General features: G+C 43.2%; 1 protein-coding gene across 1 annotated transcript in view; it reads left to right on the top strand.

Moving 5' to 3' along the window:
* LOC138673111 (RNA exonuclease 1 homolog) overlaps nt 1-22,735 on the top strand; it is a 227,187-nt gene that overhangs the window by 62,265 nt on the left and 142,187 nt on the right. The window contains exons 7-10 of the mRNA XM_069761765.1: nt 2,062-2,199; nt 13,621-13,722; nt 16,830-16,871; nt 19,835-19,850. Of these exons, the coding sequence (XP_069617866.1) occupies nt 2,062-2,199; nt 13,621-13,722; nt 16,830-16,871; nt 19,835-19,850 (298 nt within the window). The remainder of the gene's footprint in view (nt 1-2,061; nt 2,200-13,620; nt 13,723-16,829; nt 16,872-19,834; nt 19,851-22,735) is intronic.

A 22,735-nucleotide genomic window follows, 5' to 3' on the forward strand; every position in this document is an offset into this window, starting at 1 on the left:
AGGACCTTCTAACACAGGGTCCCTTCAACCGCCCGCAGAATTCCGGGCTACATTTGACAGCCTGGCATTTGAACGGTCGTTGTTAGAGAAAGAAGGGTTCTCAGCTGGTTTAATATCCACCTTGCAGAAAACCATTAACGACCAAGATCTATGGGAGAATAAGGAAGAAATTCCTCTCCAGCTCAGGGCTTATACGGGAAGGGGAGGTCCAGATAGTGGCAATACTGGAGTTCCTGCAAAAGGGCTTAGATCTGGGATTAGCTGTTAGTACTCTCAAAGTACACATTTCAGCTTTAGCAGCCTTATTCAACTGTGACCTGGCAAGCAATAGATGGGTGGTGAGGTTTATCTGAGCCTGTAGTAGAGCTGACTCTATTCTATCCCCTTCTCCTCCACCATGGGATCTAAATTTAGTATTGACAGCTTTGACAGAAAGCCCCTTTGAGCCGTTAAATACAACTTCAGATAAAGTACTAACATTAAAAACAGCTTTGTTAGTGGCACGTACATCGGCCCATAGGGTTGGGGATTTACACGCGTTGTCAGCTGACCCCCCTTACACACAAGTTATGGACGATATGGTTGTATTAAAATTAGATCCGGCATATCTCCCCAAAGTGGTATCGAGATTCCATAGGGCTCAGGATATAACCCTACCCTCTCTGTCCCAATCCTAGCAACAAGAAAGAGGAGAGACTCCATTGCCTAGATGTCAGGTGATGTATCCTACAGTATTTAGAGATGACAGAATCCTGGAGGAAACAGAGGGCTTTGTTTCATTCCAGGGGTCAAAGAAGGGCCTTAAAGCCTCAAAACAAACTATCGCTAGATGGGGTGAGAGGCCATTATTCTAGCGTATAGTAGTGCAGGCAGGGTTGTTCCACAGGGTCTGAAAGCCCACTCCACGAGGGCCATGGCGACGTCGTGGGCGGAGAGAGCAGATGCTACCATCGACCAAATCTGTAAGGCGGCCACTTGGTCCTCTCCGTCTACATTTTTTAAACATTATAGGTTAGACCTATCTGCTACCTCTGATCTCACATTTGGGAGAAGTGTTACAAGCAGTGATCCCTCCCTAAAAGAGAATACAAATCTCTAACTCTCTCGTGGTGCCGTCATGTATGATGGAAAAACACGGGTATTGCATACCTAGTAATGTGTTTTTTTCATGAGACATGACAGCACTCTTATATTACCACCCTTTTGATCATGTCATTAGTTGGGTGCATTATTAGCATTATTTGTATTATACACTCCCTCGGGTGTCAGTGAATAGAACCGTATAGGATGTATTATTTATGTGTACACTAACCGGCGGAGTTCCTCTCGTACTCTGTAAAACAACTGATGTGGAGAGAAGAGCCACCCCTTTTATCTTGAAGGTTTCCTGTCCTTGAAGGGCAGATCCCCTCTCTCGTGGTGCCGTCATGTCTCATGAAAAAACACATTACCAGGTATGTAATACCCGTGTTTCTACTGCAGTTAATTGTTTAAAGATTGTAAATTGGATTTAGCAAATGTGACCAGCTGTGAAGTTAAAGGGATCCTGTCACCAGGTTTTTGCCACCTAATCTGAGAGCAGCATAATGTAGACAGACCGTATCCAGCAATGAGTCACTTACTGGGCTGCTTGCTGTAGTTTTCATAAAATCACACTTGGCAGATTTAGTAGTCCACTAATGATGATCTCCTGCTGATGTCAGGTAGTTGAACATATTCATGACCTCTCTATATTCCCCAACCACCTTGGCAGCTTTCTGTGTACTCTGTACATGGGCAAAAAGTTGCCAATCGGTGGTAGGGGGATGGGGTTGTGTAGAGCTCAGTACACAGAGAACGGGTAGATCTGCTGCAGATAAGTAATATCAAAATGACAACAAGCAGTCCAATAAGTGACACATCACTGCAATTGGGGTCTTTGCCCCTACATTATATTGCTCTCAGATGGGGTAGCAAAAACCTGGACAGATTCCTTTTAATTCGCACTTCATCAAAAGGCACTTCTGATAACGTGTTAATAGTACACTGTAAATGCATAATAATTTTTGTTTGAAAACTTAGATACCTACGCGTAAAAGGCAGTCTATTACAACAGAAAGTGGATGTAAAGTTCCCCATGACATAAGGCAGCGCTACGTAAACTCCTTTGTTGAAGAATTCTTGAAGGAATCTGAGACTGTTCAGGAGGCCTTTGATAAGGTTTACGAAAGACAACTTAATTTTTTTTTCTATGGTTATCACGTGTAAAAACTTGCACATTGGTTTATATCACATATTTACTCAACTACATTGATTTTCAGCGTTTCTGCCACATTAGATTGAAAAGAGAAGTGTTAGAGAATTACACACAAATATCACCCATGCTATTTCCAGAGTGATACTTTATTACTTTTTCTAATTTATTAGCAGGGTTTGAATTTTCAGGTTGGGATGGTCTTGGTCTTGGGTGCTGTGATGTTTTATAATTGGACATATCCTAGGAATTAACTGTTTGGAATCACTTATAGTTTTAGTGCTTGGCTTTGTTAAAGCGTTTGATCCCTTTGCAAGGTTTCCTTTAAATTTCTTAAATATACAAACTATAAAAAAAATGCTTTAAATTTGCCATTTGATTCAACTAGTGCTGTATATATTCCAAATGGCAGAGTAAATCAAAACTGCTTCTACAACCAGATTTGTTTTGGAAACCAGGAAGCACGATTAAGTTGTCAATGTTTGATTGTTCTTCTATAAGGGTAAGACCCCTTTCACACTAGTTTTTTGCCATCAGTCACAATCCGTCGAATTTTGAAAAAATGGATCGGCGACTTATGCCGCCGCATCCTTTTTTTTTTTTTTCTCAGACTCGTATTGGTGATGGATTGCGACGGATGGCCTCATGTTTCATCCGTCGTTCGCCGGATCCATCAAGAATTGTTTGTCCGGCGGCCGGATACAACGGACATACAGTAGTAACTTTTTTTGTGTCCGTCAAAAAATCGGACAGCGACGGATAAGTCGCCGTCCGTCGTTTGCTAGAATGGAAGCCTATTGCGCCAGATCCGTCAAATGACCGCATCCAGCGACAGATTTTATTTTGTTTGTTTTTTTTTTAATTGAGCATGCTCCAATTTTTTATTTTTTTTTAAGGATCCAAGCTAGTCGGAACCGGCAAAAAAACTGATCCATCGCATCAGTTTTTCGCAATCTGCAACGGATCCGTTTTTTTTTTTTTCAGGATTCGATGGATTGTGACTGCAAAAACTGATCTATGAAAGGGGCCTAAGGCCAGATGTAGTAACCCTGACTGATACATTGTGGTCAAAAATCAGTGACTTGCAGCTGCTCAATTAACAGCTTCTGACATTTGCAATGAAAACCTAGTGTAATGCATGATCGCATTACGACAGCAGTGGTTGGGATCTGCTTGCATGTGTCTGTCATTCCTCACCTCCTATTCTTGTGGTTTGCAAAAAGGACAAGGGAGGATAAAGTTTAGGATCACGGTCAAGAATCATTTTGTTACTGTAAAGTGATACGGACATATAGTGTAACCGGGAATGGCTAGAGGCATTGAGTGTCAGTTGACCCTACTTCACTGTAGCATACGTGATAGAATTTGACACACTGCTCAGCAAATTGTCATGTGACAATATTAGTTACACAGAATATCACAGAATATCATGGATGTGGAATCTTTGTACTCCAATATCCCACACCAGGATGGATTAAATGCCTGCAAATTCTTCCTGGAAAACACAGGGACTGATGCATATTCTGTGGTGAAACTTATAAAATTCATCCTCACCCACAATTACTTTGAATTTGACAAGAAGATATATCTATAGGAGACTGGCACAGCAATGGGAAGTAAAATGGCCCCACAGTATGCAAATCTTTTCATGGCCAAGCTTGAAAGTGCCTTTTTGTCCTCATGTCCCATCAGGCCTCTGGCGTACTACCGCTACATTGATGACATTTTAATCATCTGGACGAAGTCTGAGCCACAGCTAAAGACGTTCCATGAATAGTTTAATCAATTTCATCCTACCATCAACTTGACACTCAACTACTCCTGCAGTGAAATTAACTTTTTAGACACCATCATTAAGCTGCAGAAAAATAAGAGACATCCCTGCATCAGAAGCCTATCGACCGTCCAACATACCTTAAATGGGACAGTTTCCATCCAAAACACACAAAAAACTCTATTGTCTACAGCCAAGCCATCAGATACAATCGTATATGTTCCAACCCAATGGATAGGGATGAACACCTTGGTCGCCTCAGAAAGACCTTTTTGAATCAGGGCTACCATCCAAGAACAATTGAAAACCAGATTACAAGAGCCACCAGAATACCAAGGAATCACCTGCTACATTACAAAGCTGAAGAAGAAAATAACCGGGTACCTCTAGTAGTTGCCTACAATCCAAATCTGGAGGTGCTGAGGGGAGCTGCACAGAAATTACAACCTTTACTACAAAAAGATGCCCGCTTACAATCCATTTTTCCAGACCCCCCACTACTGTTTTAGGCAGCCCCCAAATCTAAGAAGCATCATTGTCAAGAGCTTCCTGTCCTCTCTAACAGCTGCAGGTACCTTTCCTTGCAATTAGAAAAAATGTAAAACCTGTCCATTTATAATGACCACGGACAAGATAAAGATCCCCAATTCACATCAGGACTACAAGATACCAGGTACTTTCAGCTGCGTCACTTCTAATGTGGTGTACCTAATTATTTGTACTTAATGTCCAACTGGGGGTCTGTATGTGGGGGAGACAGGGCAAAAGCTTAGAACAAGAATGAATTCTCACCGCCACAAAATAAAAGAAAAAAGAATGGATCTACCTGTGGCAATACATTTTTGCCTCCCAAATCATAACATTATGAACATGAAATTACTTGTGTTAAAAGGTAGCTTCAAATCTCAGAGAGACAGAAGAGTCTGGGAATATAAACTGATGACGACCTTTGACAGTCTCACTGCAGGAATGAATGTGTCGCATGGATTTGTCTTTTTACATCAACTGGAACTTGCCCCTCAGACTGAGGGGTCATCACAACTGAACTAGACCCCAATAAAACAATCCTTATCTAAGAACTGGCCCAATATTTATGGATATAACGGTTTATCACTCATGATAATTCTGCTTCATGTCACCTGTCTTATCCATGGTTTTTCCCCTTTTTTTTTCTGTGCTATGTTGTGCATAAATGTGTGATTCTTCAGAATTTCTTTTAGTCTTTGCCTGATGAGACCTGTGTAGTCTCGAAAGGTTGCAATTTACCATCTTTTCAGTTAGCCATTAAAAGGTATCAACCACTGAGGACTCAGTTCTAAATATTTTTTGATCTACTGGCTTACACAGTACCAAGATATATATCTTTCCTGTAACAGAATATCACATGAGTCAGCTGAGCCATTTATCTAATCCTTTGATCTCAGTGGGAAAAACAAGATAGTCATTAAAAAGGTATAACTACAAGATTAATGTGAAAAATGTGAAGAAATCGGGTAAAAAAAAAATTATTCAAATTTGGATCAATTGACATTGAATCACCCCATTCTGATCCAAGCAAGTAATCAGAAATATCTGAGTAGCGGTAAAAATCAAAGACCTTCATCAGTACCAAGACCTTCCCTTTGGTGTTTCTATAGCACCCAGAATTTTCATCAAAATAGTGGCAGAAATGGCATCTTGCACAAGAAAAAAGGACATTCTAATAGTACCCTATTAGACAATTTCCTTCTGGGAAAATCTGAGGAAGACTGTAAGGCTATGTGAACATGTTGCAGATTTTGCTGCGGATCTGCAGCTGTTTTCCATGCATTGTACAGTACCATGTAAACTTATGGAAAACAAAATCCGCAGTGCACATGCTGCAGAAAAAAATGTTCAGAAATGCAGGGGTGTTCTTTCCGCAGCATGTCAATTCTTTGTGCGGATTCCGCAGCGGTTTACACCTGCTCCTCAATAGAAATCTGCAGGTGGAATCCAGACAAACCATGGTAAATCCGCGGGTAATCCGCAGTGCTGTTGACCTGCAGATTTTGCAAAAACAATGTGGAAAAATCCACACACCAATCCGCAACGTGTGCACATAACCTTAGGGCAGCTGAACAGGTCCTAGTTATCTTATCAGATCTGTGTTGTGTAGTGAACCAGAGCAAGTCAAGAATAGAACCTCTACAGGTTCAGTGTTTTTGTTGAGATCTGTTTGGATTCAACCAGTTAACGTTATTTCCTCCCACAAGTGAGGGCTCTGATAATCGGTCAGAAAATCTTGAACGTTCAGAGGATTCAGGAGATTTCAGCAAGGTGAGCAATGTCTGTTGGTCTCTCTGACCGCTACGATTCCGGCTGTCCAGTTGGCCCCAATTCACACAAGATTGGCAAACACAGAGAAAGAAACATGCAAAAACACAGGGATCAACAAATATATCAAATTTTATTAGTTACAAGTCCTTAGACCACACACTATATATTTTTTAAAAACCATTTAAAAACCAAACATAGAAAAATTACCCAAGAAGATAAATAATCCACATGGAAAATGATCCCCTAAAGATCCCCCTCAAAAGTCAAATGCTGTCCTAGGCAAATATCTCCACTAGTATGGTGATCTTAATATTAGTCACAAAGTGCAATAGTTCAAATAGCTATACAAAGGTTTGAGTCTGCCATAGCAAAAACCCCTATGGCGATACCAGGATCAGCATAATAGCCAACAATTGGACAGACGTACCAGAGCACACATTACCAGAATAAGCTCCCAATGGACATGCTCATAGTCAATCAGATCACTGAGGAGGAAGAAGTAGGTAGGAAATCAGCCCCCATGTGGCCCACCCAACGCATATCGTCACATAAGTGACTTCATCAGGGGTAATGATGGTGTGATCGCTACTAGTTCCTGACTTATATAGTACTTACTGATTGTGCAATGAAGAGCAGCTGCAAGGAATCTCCCATGAGGGAGCAAGCATCAGCATTGAGCCTTAGTTCTCCGGCGTCCTGGAAGTGTCCACTGCGCCTGGTCAGTGGTCACCTAGGTGATACAGCGACGCTGTTGTGTAAGCGCATATATCCAAATGGCGGCTGGTATGGGGAAATCCCTCTGACCATGCTCACCGCTAGCTGTACGCACATGCTGCCCAATTATCAGCGCCAATGGAGGCTTAATTGCGTAATCCATCGCCGCCGCTGCATGTCCAAACCCAGGGTGTGATTGCGCATGCCCGAAAATGTCAGGACGTGCTGCTGCCTTGGACCTCCTGTCACCATTTAACATAGTGCGAGCGGTGATGTGGGGATTGTAGCTCTGGACTTCAATAAAATATCACCTGGCTGTGCACCAGACAGCGTGGGTGCATACCCAGTTTACTGCTGAATCGGCCACAGGTGTAGGAGATGCGGGCGAACACTGTCCAGTTTCCTATGCCCAAGAGCTGTGTTTTTGTGGTAATGTCGTGCCCAGACACTTGCACACCAGCAAATAAAAATGGCAGCGCTAGGTGACTGCAAAAATATTCTAACATGACATTTTCAAACTAATTGATTATATAATTAATACGAAAATAAAAATCACAGCACAATCCCTCTAAGACTATGTAGAAATGTTTAAACCTAAACACTTCTATATAAAAGTATATATGAATGCTTCTACGCTGTTTTTACCCACCTATAATTTTCTCACCAAAGCTTCAAAGTAGGTCTTTACTAGTGATGAGCGAATGTGCTCGCCACTACTCAGTACTCGCCCGAGTATCACTATGCTCGGTGTACTCTGTGAGCACCGAGCATTTCCGGGATTATTAGGCGGAAGCTCGGGTCTCCTCCTTTTAATTTTTACGCTTTTTAGAGCGCTAATCAACATGGAGGGATTGTCTACCATGCACTGTAATACCACAGCCATCTTTATTGTGGTATTACAGTGATTAGCTGGCCACACAGCATTATCAGGTCTATAAGAGACCTGGCGCCGCCCTGCTCACCACATTCTGCTCCAGACTGAGCTAGTGTAGGGAGAACTGCTGATTCTTACTTTTATTAGTGTGGGTCTACTAATGTTCAATCCACAAATCCTGATGAACCAACAGTCCTTTTTAGGGCTAATTCAGGGGTGCATAGATTGCTGTGCTAGATAGACAAGGGAGCCTATGTGCACATATCCACATCAGTGCAAGGCATGCAGGAACTGTATGTGAGTGTATATAGATCTCAGTGCATACATCAAAAGGCTCCATTAGTGTCTGCTGCTTTTTGCAAATGTTTGTTAAATCATGTGCAGTCATTAAGCCCCTATAAAGGAAATGGTGACATCATTTGATTACTCGCATGGACTCGTAGAAGCATCTTTGACGCGAAACTGCCATCGTCCTTCCCCGCATTCTTCCTGCACCTGCCTGTCCCATGAACTTTGTCCACAGATCCACAACGGTTTAATAAAGGACTTCGTTGAAACAGCTCATGGGTGAGTGCTGCATCTCTTCTGCTCTTGCACGTTTTTTAGATAGATGTTTTTTCCTTCATGCTGTGCACCTATGCCCAGAGCTTATATACCGCTGTTCTTAAAGTGCTGGCCATCCAGAGCGACAGGTGTTAAATTTGCATGACCTTGGTGCCGTTCATTTTCTTTTTCTTTTTTGTGGCTCTTATATTTATCACTACTTACTGACACCATTTCGGTGGGCCAAAAAAATTCAAGGCCACATTTTGATCAGTCTATCTGTGGTGTTAAAATTCTTGCTTTTCAGGCGTACATTCCAGTTTTTTGTCATCTACCCTTAGTCTATACAGTATTTTGTGGTTCAAAAAATTAAAAAAAAAAAATACAGCCCACATATTGAAGCAGTCTTATCTCAGTCATACGCCTGGTCTCCAAATCCTTTTTTTTAGGCATACTGATCACAAGTTTTCTCAAAATTAATCCATTTGTATTGAACTTTTAAAATATTTCTGTATTCCATTTAAAATGGGCAAGGGACAGGGAAGTGGATGTGGTGGTGATGATGGTGCATGCAGAGGCCGTGGCCAAGCTGAAAGTGGGCCACAAGAAAAACCCACATTTTCTCAATCGACCTTCCTGTCCCAGTTTCTAGGGGACCGCAGCACAGCACTATTGAAGCTAGAGCAGTGTGACATGGTTGTTGGTTGGAGAGCAGATATTGCTTCCAGTCACTTAGCCGCCACCACCACGTCTTCCACACGGTCAAGTCTGAGTAGCCGTGAGTGTGGACCACATATTACTCACCCTGATCCTCCTTCCTACCACCATGCCGAGTGCCCTTAGACAACTGATCCCACACTTGGACACTCCGAAGAGCTGTTCAGTTTTTCCTTTCAAGTTTTTCCTTTCAATTCAGTCAACTTGAATTGGGGCAAGATGAGATCGCATGTAGCGATGCCCAAGGATTTGAGCAGCCATGGTCACATGAAGGTGATGGTGGGAAAGTGTCACAAGAGGTGGACGATGATAAGACACAATTGCCAGAAATTCAGGAGGAGGAGCAGGGTGTGGATGTGGAAGATGAGGTGGTGGATGACATAGTAACTGACCCAACATGGTAGGAGGACATGCAGAGTGAGGACAGCAGCACACATGGGGAAGGAGGCATAGCACCCCAACAGGCAGGAAGAAGCCGTGTGGTGGCTGAAGACAGAAGGCATGCATTCATTCCCTGTAACAACAACATGACGGAAGTTGCCATTCCAACTGTTCGATCTTCCCGAGTCTGGTTATTTTTTAAAGGGAATTTTTTAAAGGGAATCTGTCACCCCAAAATTCGCCTATAAGCTAAGGCCACCGGCATCAGGGGCTTATTAACAGCATTCTGTAATGCTGTAGAGACGTCCCTGATGTAACCTGAAAGATAAGAAAAAACAATTAGACTATACTCACCCAGGGGTGGTCCCGATGCGGTCAGGTCTGATGGGCGTCGCGGTCCAGGTCCAGCACCTCCCATCTTCACCACACCGTGGGCGAAGCATTTCATTGCGAAACGCACGTCTGGTGTGGTGGGTTCCCAGGAGTACTCCATAGGTAACTATGCATATAAACACTTGTGCATACACATGTATTGTGATTTAATATATATTATTCAGCGTTTACATGTGTCTTCAGTGCATAGTTACATAGTACCATCTTTTGTATTATAGATTTTTTGCAATGTTAGGCTACGTTCACATTTGCGTTGTGCGCCGCTGCGTCGGCGGCACGACGCAAATAAAAACGCACCAAAACGCACGCAAAAACGCTGCATTTTGCGACGCATGCGTCCTTTTTTGGCCGAAATTTGGACGCAAGAAAAATGCAACTTGTTGCATTTTCTGCGCCCGACGCTTGCGGCAAAAAAACGCATGCGTCGCACAACGCAGCACAACGCATGTCCATGCGTCCCCCATGTTAAATATAGGGGCGCATGACGCATGCGTCGCCGCTGCGTCGCCCGACACAAACACGCAAAACGCTAATGTGAACGTAGCCTAAGTTATTTGTTTATATGGATGTTCATATTGCTTATTTGGGTAACTTCCTGGGTTGCCCACCGTGTTTACCTGTGCTTTTGGTGTCTTTGCCCACTTTTTAATAGTTTTATTTAATGGATTATAATAAAGATTATTGTTAGTTTTACTGGCCTTGTGTGAAGTTTGGTCTATTGGGTTATTCATAATTGTTGACTTCTTGGCTTTTATTGGTGGATATGCTTAGGTGTTTCTAATCTGCTTAGGTGACAAACTGCACAATGCTGAAGAGATGTGGACTGTGCTGAAAGAGCAGCCACATTTTTGGATGACACTGCTGAACCTACAGCCAGGTATGGTCGTGTGTGACAATGGCAGGAACCTGGTGGTGGCTCTGAGGCAAGGTGAGCTCACAAACGTACCTTGCATGGCCCCTGTGCTTGGAACTCTACGCTGCATATGTTGGAAAAGATTTGTGAGCAGAAGAGGGCAATTGTTGACTACCAGCATCAACAAGGCTGTCGTTTTTCAGTTCAGACTTCACACATAAGACCTCAGGCGTGGACATGGATGTCGGATATATGTGCCATCCTCAAAGGACTGCACCAAGATGGTGAGCGTTGATGACGCCATAATTAGCGTCACCATCCTGCTTCTCGGCATTCTGAAAAACCTCTCTGCTCACAATCAAAGATGCATTGCAGGCAGAGCATGAGGACATGGAGGAAGGAGCCATACAGGGTGATTACACTCAGCCCAGCCTCATGTCGTCCCAACATGGATTGGTAGACAATGATGAATAGGAGGGGAAGGAAGAACAGGAGCTACTTTCATGCGCCTTAGACTGTACTACACGCACAGCTGTCATACCATCTGTTCAGCGAGGATGGCCTGAGGACAGCATGGTCAGTCCTGTTGGTGAGGACACAGAAGTCTTGCCCTGTTAGCAGTCTGGCATGCATGGTTAACTTTATGTTGCGCTGTGTTTCTCGTGACCCTCGCATCATTAAAATTTTCGATGGCACTCATTATGGGTTGGTGACACTTCTAGATCCACGCTACAAGGAGAACTTTCAATCTCTTCATCCAGAGGCAGACAGGTGCACTAAAGTGTTGCAGCACCAGAGGGCCCTTGTAGCGGAATTTACTAAAAAAAGAAAAAAAAATTCCCATCTGAGAACTCTGTACAACAAACTCTGATGTCTGCTGCCAACCAAGGAGTCCAAGTGAGCAAGACAAGTGCAATCCAGCTCAGGCAGGGTAACAATGGCAAAGTTCTGGGACCATTTTCTCAGACCCTCCCATCGTGACGGCACAGAGGCAAGGGGTGCTGTCACAAGAAGTGCAATGTTTGGGAAGATGGTGAGGGAGTACCTTGCAGATCGTACAAACGTCCTCCATGATTCCTCTGTGCCTTTTTAATTATTGGGTATCCAACCTGGACATGTGGCATGAACTGGCTCTCTACGCCTTGGAGGGCCGGGACTGCCCAACTGCTAGCGTTCTGTCAGAGGGTTTTTAGTGCCACTGGTGGAATTATAACAGATAAGCGCATCCGCCTGTCAACTGAAAATGCTGACAGGCTGACTCTTATAAAAACAAGGGCTGTACACCACCAAGTGAAAACAGCGAAACATAACCTCAAATACATTGACTTTTTTGTGGAGGTGTATTCTCATGCACCTATTCACAACCACACATGGGTATATGCTTCCTGATTTGGTCTGTTTGGTGTTATCTTCCTCCTTAACCTCATCCTCATCATCCACAACTGCTAAAACACCAGGGTGAACATATTCTGTGATGCAAGTGTCACTCAATTTTTGTGCAAGGGTGTTTTTATGATGCCCGTTACTTTGAAACCAAAACAAATTTTTACTCCCCCCATGGGGAAATGTTTGTCAGCCCATGCACTTAGTGTATGGGCATTGAGTCTAGGAGACCCGCTCCCTTGTAATGGGACATTTTTTTTTTTTTGAGGCCCTCCAGGTTTCTTCCAAGGGGGATTGGGGTGCGTGCAAATTTGGGTCAAGACTGCCCTTGCATTCAATGCATAAGGAAACAGTATGGCAGGACGAACTGAAGAATGTGAAGTGGGTTTTCCTGTGGCCATCCAGTACCTGGGTTCAAAGGAATCTTTGGGTGCATATGACTTGATAGCAGGGCAGGCCTTGCATTCAATGCAAACATTTTTCAGGAGGCCCTCTTGTACTTCTCGTGAAAGGGGTATTGGGGTGCGTCGTAAATCTTGGCCGCCCGGCCACTGACTGCATAGGCAATAACAGCATAGGAGACCCACTGTTTAATAATGGCCCTTTAAGAATATTAATGCCGCCTGATGACCCTCTAAAAATAGGCTTTGTGACTTAGTCCCTCCTTCATAAATGAAACAAGATGTGTCTGCTTATGTGTCACACAACACATGGCCAGCTAGGGTTGTTAAAAGTTACAATGACATTTCCCAGTGAATGCATTTGTATTGGTTGAAGGAAATGTTAAAGTTGAGAAACTCCTCAAAAACGCTGCGTGTGAACATAGCCAAAGTGGTGGAGGAACATTTTGGTCTGGGGTTGATTATCTTGCCTTACATACAAGTCATTACCCTGAAAAGGATGTATTTTAACATATTTCGCAGCAAAATCCATTTTGGTTTAGTTTTTGTATGTTTTTTGTGCACCTGTAAAAATGGTGTGAAACTCTGACAACATTGCTTACAGCTGTGACCTAGGAGTCTGAAATGCTTCCAGGGGCGATTTCCCATGATGTGCCTGTGTCGTTTGAGCAGTGTTTCCATCATTTTCAGACTTTTTTAGACCTTAAAAGGACCCCCAGGGGAACGCTGTAAAAATACTCGGGTTTCCCTTAGACTTACATTGGTCTTGTTGCTCGTGTCGAGTACCTGAGTATTCCACACTGCTCGACCCGAGTATTCCAATTTGCCCGACCTGAGGCACGAGCACCCGAGCATTTTGGTGCTCGCCCATCACTAGTCTTTACTCCTTTCAGTAATGCCGCTGAGTCTACTTGCATTAGTGACACAGGCTGCAAAAGCATGTCACTGCAGGTAAGGTTGAACAAGAAACTGGAAATGCTATGTAATTGCAAAGATGAATAATTGTAAAAAATAAATAAATGATGCTTGAAAATTTCATCCTTTGCTTTTATCTAGGCCTTATCAGAAGAAAAGTCAATTTATGATAGATGTGGAAGTAAAAATATGTATCTTAATATAGCAGTCAACAGCCTTAAAAAATTAAGAGATCAGCATAATGTACAACTTGGTAAGACAAATGATGACCCATTACTTATTTTATATCTTCAATACGGATGCATTTATTAAAAGTAAAAGTTAATTGTTCACATGAAACATATATCAAAGGAATTGTCAAGCCTTTTACACTAATGGAGTACACTTTTTTTTTTTTAACTTTTGTAATCTGGTTTTCTGTCCTGCACAATATTAGTGTTTGTTTTTTATTACTGTTACCCAGCAATCAGTTTGCTGTTAAAGCAAACCTGTCAGTAGGATTGTGCTGAGTAACCTACAGACAGTGTCAGGTTGGCGCTGTTAAACTGATTAACTCCTTAGTGACCAGGCAATATCTAATCAGTGTCACTTTGTGGCAAAAACTCTGGAATGCTTCAACATATCCCATTGGTTTTGAGATTTTTTTTTTTTCTTTTCGGAACACTTTGTACTTTATGATAATTGTAAATTTATGTTGTTTTTTTTCTGCATTTATATAAACATAAAATTTTCTACAAAGCTTTCAAATAATGTGCAATATTCAAACTTTGATTTATCCCTTTAAGCCAGATAGTCATGCCACACAAAATACATTTAATTAATAAATAACATCTCCCACATGCATGCTTTACATTAGCACCATTTGTGAAATGTTTTATTTTGTTCCCATTTTAGAAGGATTAAAATTGTAGCAGTAATTTTTCATTTTTTCGTGGAAATTTACAAAACTTTTTTCCAGGGAACTATTAAATGTTTAAGTCACTTTGGGGGTCCTATGTAATGAAACCCCCAAAAGTGATGTCATTTTAAACTGCCTGAAAGCTATTCTGAATAAGTTGAGGGGTTCTGTTTTTAGTAACCCTTCAGGTGCTTTTCAGGAATTAATGCAAATTGGAATGAAGAAATGTATTTTTACAATCAATGTTGATAACTTTTGAACATGCCACTGTGGCTGGCAGACTTTAAAGGTACCGTCACATTAAGCGACGCTGCAGCGATATAGACAACGATGCCGATCGCTGCAGCGTCGCTGTTTGGTCGCTGGAGAGCTGTCACACAGTTGAGTAATTTTCAGTTGAGATTCTTGTTTTATGGCGGTCTGTGAGGGGAGGGGGGTTCTACATGTGGTGCTCTGACTAGGTGTTCATCTGTATGGCTTCTGACAGGTCACTGATCCCTCACTGACCTGCCCCTATTTTACATACTGAATATAATATGGTAAAAAAATCACATTCAAAATGGCTATCGCATTCCAATAGATGCTACTGCGCCGGTGCCATTTTGCTATAGAAAAAAAGATTACTCCTCCACAGTAGCATCTATCAAAACACGATGGATGTTATGGCGTGGCCGCTGACGCCATCCTGTTTGATTTAAGAAGAAAGTCTTAAACAAAACTGTCTAAATAAAATGAAAACATGCACATTATGCCCGTATCATGCTGTAGCGCCTGCTTGATGAATGTGCCTTTTTTTTTTTTTCTTTTTCTTTTTTTTTTTTTTTCAAACCATATTATGTTCAGTATGTAAAATAGGGGGCAGGTCACTGAGGATCAACCATAAAGATGATTGTGTAAGGAGAGCACCACATAGACACCCCCACAGGCCGCCCCAAAGCACGAGAATCTTACTAACTAAAAAATGAAAATAAAGATGAAACAACCACAAGACGGATTTCATCAACCAAGGTATCATTTTAATCAGTTTAATGGCGCCAACCTGACACTGTAGGGTGCGGAGTACAATCCTGGTGATGGGATCACTTTAAGTAATGCTATCATATGAGAGCCACCCGCAGGACTTTTATTCGTAGATCTTGTTCTAAATTCTTGAAGACGACAGAACAGTTGGTAGAATTTGGCAATGTATTTCCTTTGTAATATTGTAGACTGTACATTTGAGTGCATTTTCAAGTTCCAAAACCACAGCAGGCTAGTGTTTAACCAATTTCCACATTAAAAAGTGAATAAATGTCCAGCCGTCTCCAAGTGTAGAACTGAGTGCCCCTCACATGCGGTAGATTTTAGCTATGTTGTCTTGCTGGCATGAGTTTAGCGGCGGCTGCTGTTAGCCATTCAGATGACATTGAAATTCTGACCATAATATTTAATTTTAAACAGTTGTGGGCTCATGCACGCACCAGTTCTCATCGTTACAATGCGATCGCGGGGCAACAATAAGTTGCCAAGGTAGCTTAGGGCAAGTTGCAGAGCATTACTGCCATGTTTGTATGCCACAGGCTGAGACAATGATAATGATTTTTTTTCCCGATATACTCTATATTGTATTAATATTGTATGCCGCATAAGTGATCGTACAATTGGTGAAATCCTGTATGAGAACTTAAAAAAATGCTATTTTAAATAACCTTTTCTCCAATTTATCGCCACATCCACAAAGGCCTGACCTATCAAAATATAAAAATTAATCCATACAATAAGTTTTTTGGTCACCACAATCTCTTTAAACTATACATCACCAGGTACGGTAATTTTCCGTTTTTCATTTTTTCCTCCCCTTCTTTCAAGACCTATAAATTTATTTTTCCATCGGTATAGCTGTATGAGGGCTTGTTTTAAAAAATTTTAGTAGCAATTTTTTATATTTTTTCAAGGAAATTTACAGAACTTTTTTTTTTTTTCGGGACGCATTCAGTTTTGAAATGACGTGGGATCTATACATTAAAAAACACACAAGTTAATTAAAAATAACACCCCTTAACCTATTCCAAATTGCTTTTCAGGAGTTTATGCAAAGTGGCATGACAAATTTATTTTTCCCACCGAAATATTGCTAATTTCTGATCTGGTCACTATAGCTGGCGGAAATGGACCATAATTTGTAATGCAACCATCAGGACCACACAATCATGATCTCGGGGTGGTGATGGGGTTAAAGAGGGAGCCCCATTTAACCATCTATATGCTGTAGTCATTGACGGCAGCATCTAAGGGTTTAAACGACAATGTTTGGTGCCAACACTGATTGTGACTAATGCAGCAGGGTGTCGGCTAAAGTGTACAGCTAACAGTTGCTGCATATTCACCCATTGGGGGATGCTATTAACTTATATTCAAGGGCACTTCTCTGCCCTTTTCTGTTGAGGGCAGAGCAAAGTACTGCAGTGCGCAGGTGCCGGGAAATGTCAAAGAGCCTTGGCACATGCTCACTGCAGTACTTTGCTCTTCCCTCAACAAGGCAAAGAAATACGCCTGCGCAGGAGCGCTGTGCCGAGAAAACTGTGTGGATGACGAAGGGACGTGTAATCCACATGAAGCAAGCAGTAGGACGGGGATCGCAAGAAGATGGGAGGCGCCGGACCAAGACCAGCGACACCCCTCGGACCAGACCGCCCCACAGGTGAGTATAAGGCTACATTCACATTAGCGTTTTGCGGGGCTGCGTCGGGCGCAGCTGCGGCGACGCATGCGTCATGCGCCCTTATATTTAACATGGGGACGCATGGACATGCGTTTTCATGCGTTTTGTGATGCATGCGTCTTTTTTGGCGCAAGCGTCAGGGCGCAGAGGACGCAGCAAGTTGCATTTTTTTTGCGTCCAAAATCCGACCAAAAAAAACCGCATGCGTCACAAAACTATGCGTTTTGCATGCGTTCTTGTTTGCGTTGTGCGTTGCGTCGCCGACGCAGCACCGCACAACGCAAATGTGAACGTAGCCTAAGGTATTTTTCTTCTCTTACAGTTCTGGCTGATATACAGCATTCTGTAATACTTATATACAGTATTATAGAATGCTGTATATCAGCCCTGAAGGGTGATGCCCCTTTCCCCAGAGACCAGAGCAAATGGGAAGAAGGGAAAGAGGGCAGAGGTTTCCTGCTTGGGGGGGCTCCTCTCAGGACAATAAGAAGCCTTCCCAGTGATGGTCTTTCCCAGGTGGAGGAAGACTATCCCTCTTTCTTCTGGCCTGGGAGAAGTTTTCCAGGAGCACCTGGATATTGGAGCTAGTAGCCAGGCCTAAAGTTAGAAATCCTATCCGTTCCGGTCCCAAACTTTGTCGTGACTACTATGCAGGTCTTCTCCAGAGCAACATTTGGCCCTAGAACATGAGGTACTAAACCTAGTAGACAAAGCTGTCCTCTAGGAGATTCCCCTTCAGGGAAAAAGGAAGGATTCTACTCCCCACTGTTTCTGGTGAATAAAAAGGATCCTTCAGGGCGATCATCAACTTGAAAAAGCTGCTGAAGTTTACTAAAGACCAAAAAATCTAAATAGTCAATAAAAGCTGTCAAAATCCTGTTTCCAGATTGCTTTGACCGTTCTGGACCTGAGGAATGCTTATCATATTCCCATATATGAAGACTACCAGAAGTTCCTCAGGATGGCGATTGCCATAAGAGGGGTAATCAGATACTTCCGCTACAGAGCTCTCCCTTTTGGCTTGGTGGTTTCTCCTCAAGTGTTTACCAAGCTGGTGGTAGAAGCAGTGGCACGCCTGGGAGAGCAAGACATCCTGATTGTCCCCTACTTGGACAACTTTAGTGATGGGCAACTCGATCCAGCACTGCAAAGCTCAGCTGGAAAGAGTCATGACCTCCTTGGTGAGCTTAGGATGGGTCTTAAATTTATTTAAAAAAAACAAAGGTCGAGCCAAAAAGGGTACAAAAGTTTCTGGGGCTTGTATTAGACTCCAAGAAACAGAAGTGTTGCCTCTGAGAGGCATACCTCCTTTCCTTTTGCTCTTCATTCCCAAACTGGGAGCAAATCTTGGGACAACTGCTGGGGTGCTTCTTATGCTCCGCACCTCCCCTCTGACTTCTTCCACCTGTAGCCGTGAGTTACCTCAGGGTAGGTCGCTGTACTCCAGGATAGCAGCAAGGGTTTCTTTCAGGCCTTCGACTTCTTCCCAAATTCTTCTCATTCCCTGCCGCAATTCGCTGGATCACTTCGGCTCTTCCTCGTTCGGGGTGGGCACTCTGCAACACCGGACCATCCCTGTCAAGGCTGCAACCCCCTGCTCCTGCTCGCCTATGCATGCTTCTGCCCTGAGTTCTGCAAAAGTCATGCGTGGGAGAGCTCTAAGGCGCTCTCGCAAAACCCGCCCAAGCTGTGCATCTCTCAGGCCCGTCACTAACTGGTCTCGCAGCACTACGTCAGGGGGTCCTAAGCCTATGCCGTCTTTCTTTAGAATTGTGGTGTGTAGCTCCTGTAGCACGTTCATGTACTGCATCACAGTATCCCCCTCTTTGAATACGCCTAAATAAGCGCATGCGTAACTCCTATGTCCATGGGGTCTCCATGTGTCTTTTCAAGTATCTGCAGTACTTTGTCAAAGGTGTCTTGCTCATGGGGAGGTCGTAGTATAACGGAATCCCTGGCCTCTCAATCTAGAGCCATCAGGGCAACCTCCGCCGCTAAATCAGGAGTCATGGGGTACAGCCTCATCATCCCCCTGACCCGCTTTGTCCAGCTCTATATCAGTACATTATTTCCTGTGAATTTGGGGAGAGTACTCAAAATTGTCCCCAGCTGTATACTGGCCCTGAGAGCACCCCCAACCGCTTGGTCTGACATCCCTGTGGTCGTAGACTGCATCCTGCCAACTACGCCAAGTGTAGGATGGGGGAGCCAGGGCAGTAGTCATGGCCAATAGCAATCCCTTTATCACTCTCTGGCCTTCCTCCTCCATACAAACATTGGAGTACCTCGGTTCTGTTCCTCTGTGCCATCAGGGTTTTCCCGGCATGGGACTGTTACCTCTGCAGACTATTCGAAGAATAAAGTCAGTCTGGTTTCACTTCAACATCAACTCCTTTACGCAGCAGCTTGTCATCCATGGCACACACTGTTACAACATCAGGCACCAGTATCTGACCTTTGCCTGTCGCGAAGGCTTCTTTCACACTTGCGACGTACGTCGCAATCTGTCGTTTTGGGAAAAAAACGGATCCTGCAAATGTGCCCGCAGAATGGGTTTTTTTTCCCATAGACTTGTATTGCCGATGGATCGCGATGTATGGCCATACGTCGCGTCCGTCGTGCACTGGATCCGTCATGTTTTGGCAGATCGTCGGCACGAAAAAACATTCAAAGGAAAGTTTTTCCATACGTCGCTTCTGCCATTTTCTACCTCGCATGTGCGGCCGGAACTCCGCCCCCTCCTCCCCGGACTGTAGAATGGGCAGCGGAAGCGTTGAAAAACTACATCCACTGTCCACGTTGTGACAAATTTTCACAACGTGCGTCGGTACGTCGTGCCGACGCTTAGCGACGGAACCGTACCGACGCAAGTGTGAAAGAATCCTAAGCCTGCCTTTGGGACGGTCCCTCAGTGACCTCAATGTCCAGTATTTCTGCCTTTCGTGGGGGTATTCCCTGCCATTTCGCCCCGGTCCTGAAAATAGCAGCCCACGCAAAAACCTGCCAGATCTTGGTGCGGTTTCTCCCACTTTGCTCAACCTTCTTCTGTTCAGCAGCTGCAGTCCCACTTATACTGCACTGCTGATTCTGTACTCTCTTTTCTTTGATCTGGCCCCCTGGATGCTACTGCTGGACCCACTCTTCTTAGAAGAATGTTGTGGGGCACGATGTGCCCTGGGCTAGCCAGCCCTCCGTGAGCTATGCGGGCACCCAGGCCCCAACAGACTTAAAACAAAGACCTAACTATCTTATGCCATGATGCCCCTCCGATCTTAACTATTCCCTATACTAGCCCTAAGCCTATGAGGCCCCCATCTAGTGGCCAACTAGGGATACTACTCCCCCAATACTAAACTGGCCGGGGCACTCCCTTTCCCTAAACGTACATGTGCAATCATGGCAAAACATATTATACATTAGACAAATATATAAATGCAGAGTAATACGCTTTATGCGTAGCAGTACTCAACACAAATAGTGATAATACATTAAGCAATGTACTGTAGCAGTATAGCATGGTAACATGAACAGTGGTTAGGAGAGAAAAAGGAACGATACTATTAATACATCCCCCACACGATCACTATGTGTAGGCCAGATCTGTGTATGCTGTACAATCAGTTCCAGGAGATGGTGATTTAACCCTGCCGTTGTCTTCGGTCTGGGGAGACCGATTTTGAACTTTGGTATTTTTTTGGGGGGGTGTTCAAGATGCGGTTCTGAAACTTGTGGTTGATTGACTTAAATGAGGATGGGTCAGTCGGCCACAGGTTTCAGAGCCGCATCTTGAATGTTTTAAAGAATATTGAAGTTCAAGGTCGGTCGGTTTTTGACCGAAGACAACATGGACATCATTTAGCAATGTGACACCTGCCCTGACAAACCTGGCCTGTGTATAAAAGAATGCTTCAGACTGTGCCACCACACATACATGGACTACTAAATTCATTTCTAACTTACATATGCCAACCTGACATGCACTGTAAAACTCGCGTATTACAACCTGATTAACTCTACACAATTTTTATATATGCCACCACATTATATAATTCACAGACCAGGAAATCACTAGATAAGTTCCAATATAGGGTCACTTGTGGGGGATTTTCTACTTCTTAGTCACATCAGTTGCTCTGCAAACACGACATGACGCCTGCAGACCTTTCCATCAAAGTCTGCGTTTCAAAACGTCACTCCTTCACTTCTGAGCCCTGACGTTATCCGCCTACTCTGAAGAAACTGCACAACAGATTTTTAGGTCCATTTCCTCCTGGTACTCTTGTGAAAATAAAAAAAAAAATGGGGGCTAAAATCATTTTTGTGGAAAATGTTTTTTTTTTTTTTTTTTTTACTTTATTTTAATAGCTCAACGTCCAAATTTTCTGTGAGGCACTTGGGTATTCACGTTGCTCACCACATATCTAAATTCCTTGGGGGGGTCTAGTTTCCAAAATTGTCACTTATGGGGGAGTTTCCACTGTTTAGGCACATCAGGGGCTCTTCAAATTTAACATGGCGTCTGCTAATTATTCCACCAAATTTGTCATTAAAAAGTCAAATGGCTCTTCTTCCCTTCAGAGCCCTGCCATGCACCCAAAAAAAGTGGTTTTCCCCACATTTGTTATATCAACTTGTTCAGGAGAAACTGCACTGCAAATTTTGGGGTTTGTTTTTTTTTCCTGTTACCCTTGTGAAAAAAATAAATTGGGGTCTAAAGTAAAATTTTAGTGAAAAGTTAAATGTTTTCCTTCCACCTTGCTTCATTCACTGTGAAGCACCTAAAGTGTTAAAGGGACTCTGTCACCTGAATTTGGCGGGACTGGTTTTGGGTCATATGGGCTGAGTTTTCGGGTGTTTGATTCACCCTTTCCTTACCCGCTGGCTGCATGCTGGCTGCAATATTGGATTGAAGTTCATTCTCTGTCCTCCATAGTACACGCCTGTGCAAAGCAATCTTGCCTTGTGCAGGTGTGTACTATGGAGGACAGAGAATGAACTTCAATCCAATATTGCAGCCAGCATGCAGTCAGCGGGTAAGGAAAGGGTGAATCAAACACCCGAAAACTCCGCCCATATGACCCAAAACCAGTCCCGCCAAATTCAGGTGACAGGTTCCCTTTAATAAGCTTCTTGAATGTGGTTTTGAGCACCTTAAGGGGTGCAGTTTTTAGAATGGTGTCACTTTTGGGTATTTTCTGTCATATATGCCCCTCAGTCACTTCAAATATGAGGTGGTCCCTTAAAAAAAATAAAAATAATAATTGTTGGAAAAAGATAATCACTGGTCAACTTTTAACCCTCATAGCTTTGTAAAAGCTTGTAGAGCTATGTATCTCTCTGACTTAAGGACATAAGAATTAAAAGTTTGAAAATTGCTTTTTTTTTTTAAATTTTCACCAAATTTCCGTTTTTCACAAATGCAAGTCATATCAAAGAAATTTTACAACTATCATGAGGTACAATGTCATGAAAAAACAATCACCGAACCCATGGAAGCGTTCAAAGCCGGTTACGGTCATCATTAAAAAAATTAAAAATTCCCCATTGTATACAACTTATTTGAGATGCTCCCCACGCTAACACGGGTCTGACCGCTTCCTCAGGATGCGGATTGCTGAGAAGCACGGAATTGTATGCAGTGATTTTGTTTCTTGCAC

Source organism: Ranitomeya imitator, chromosome 1, assembly GCF_032444005.1.
Source record: "Ranitomeya imitator isolate aRanImi1 chromosome 1, aRanImi1.pri, whole genome shotgun sequence".
Classification (NCBI taxonomy): domain Eukaryota; kingdom Metazoa; phylum Chordata; class Amphibia; order Anura; family Dendrobatidae; genus Ranitomeya; species Ranitomeya imitator.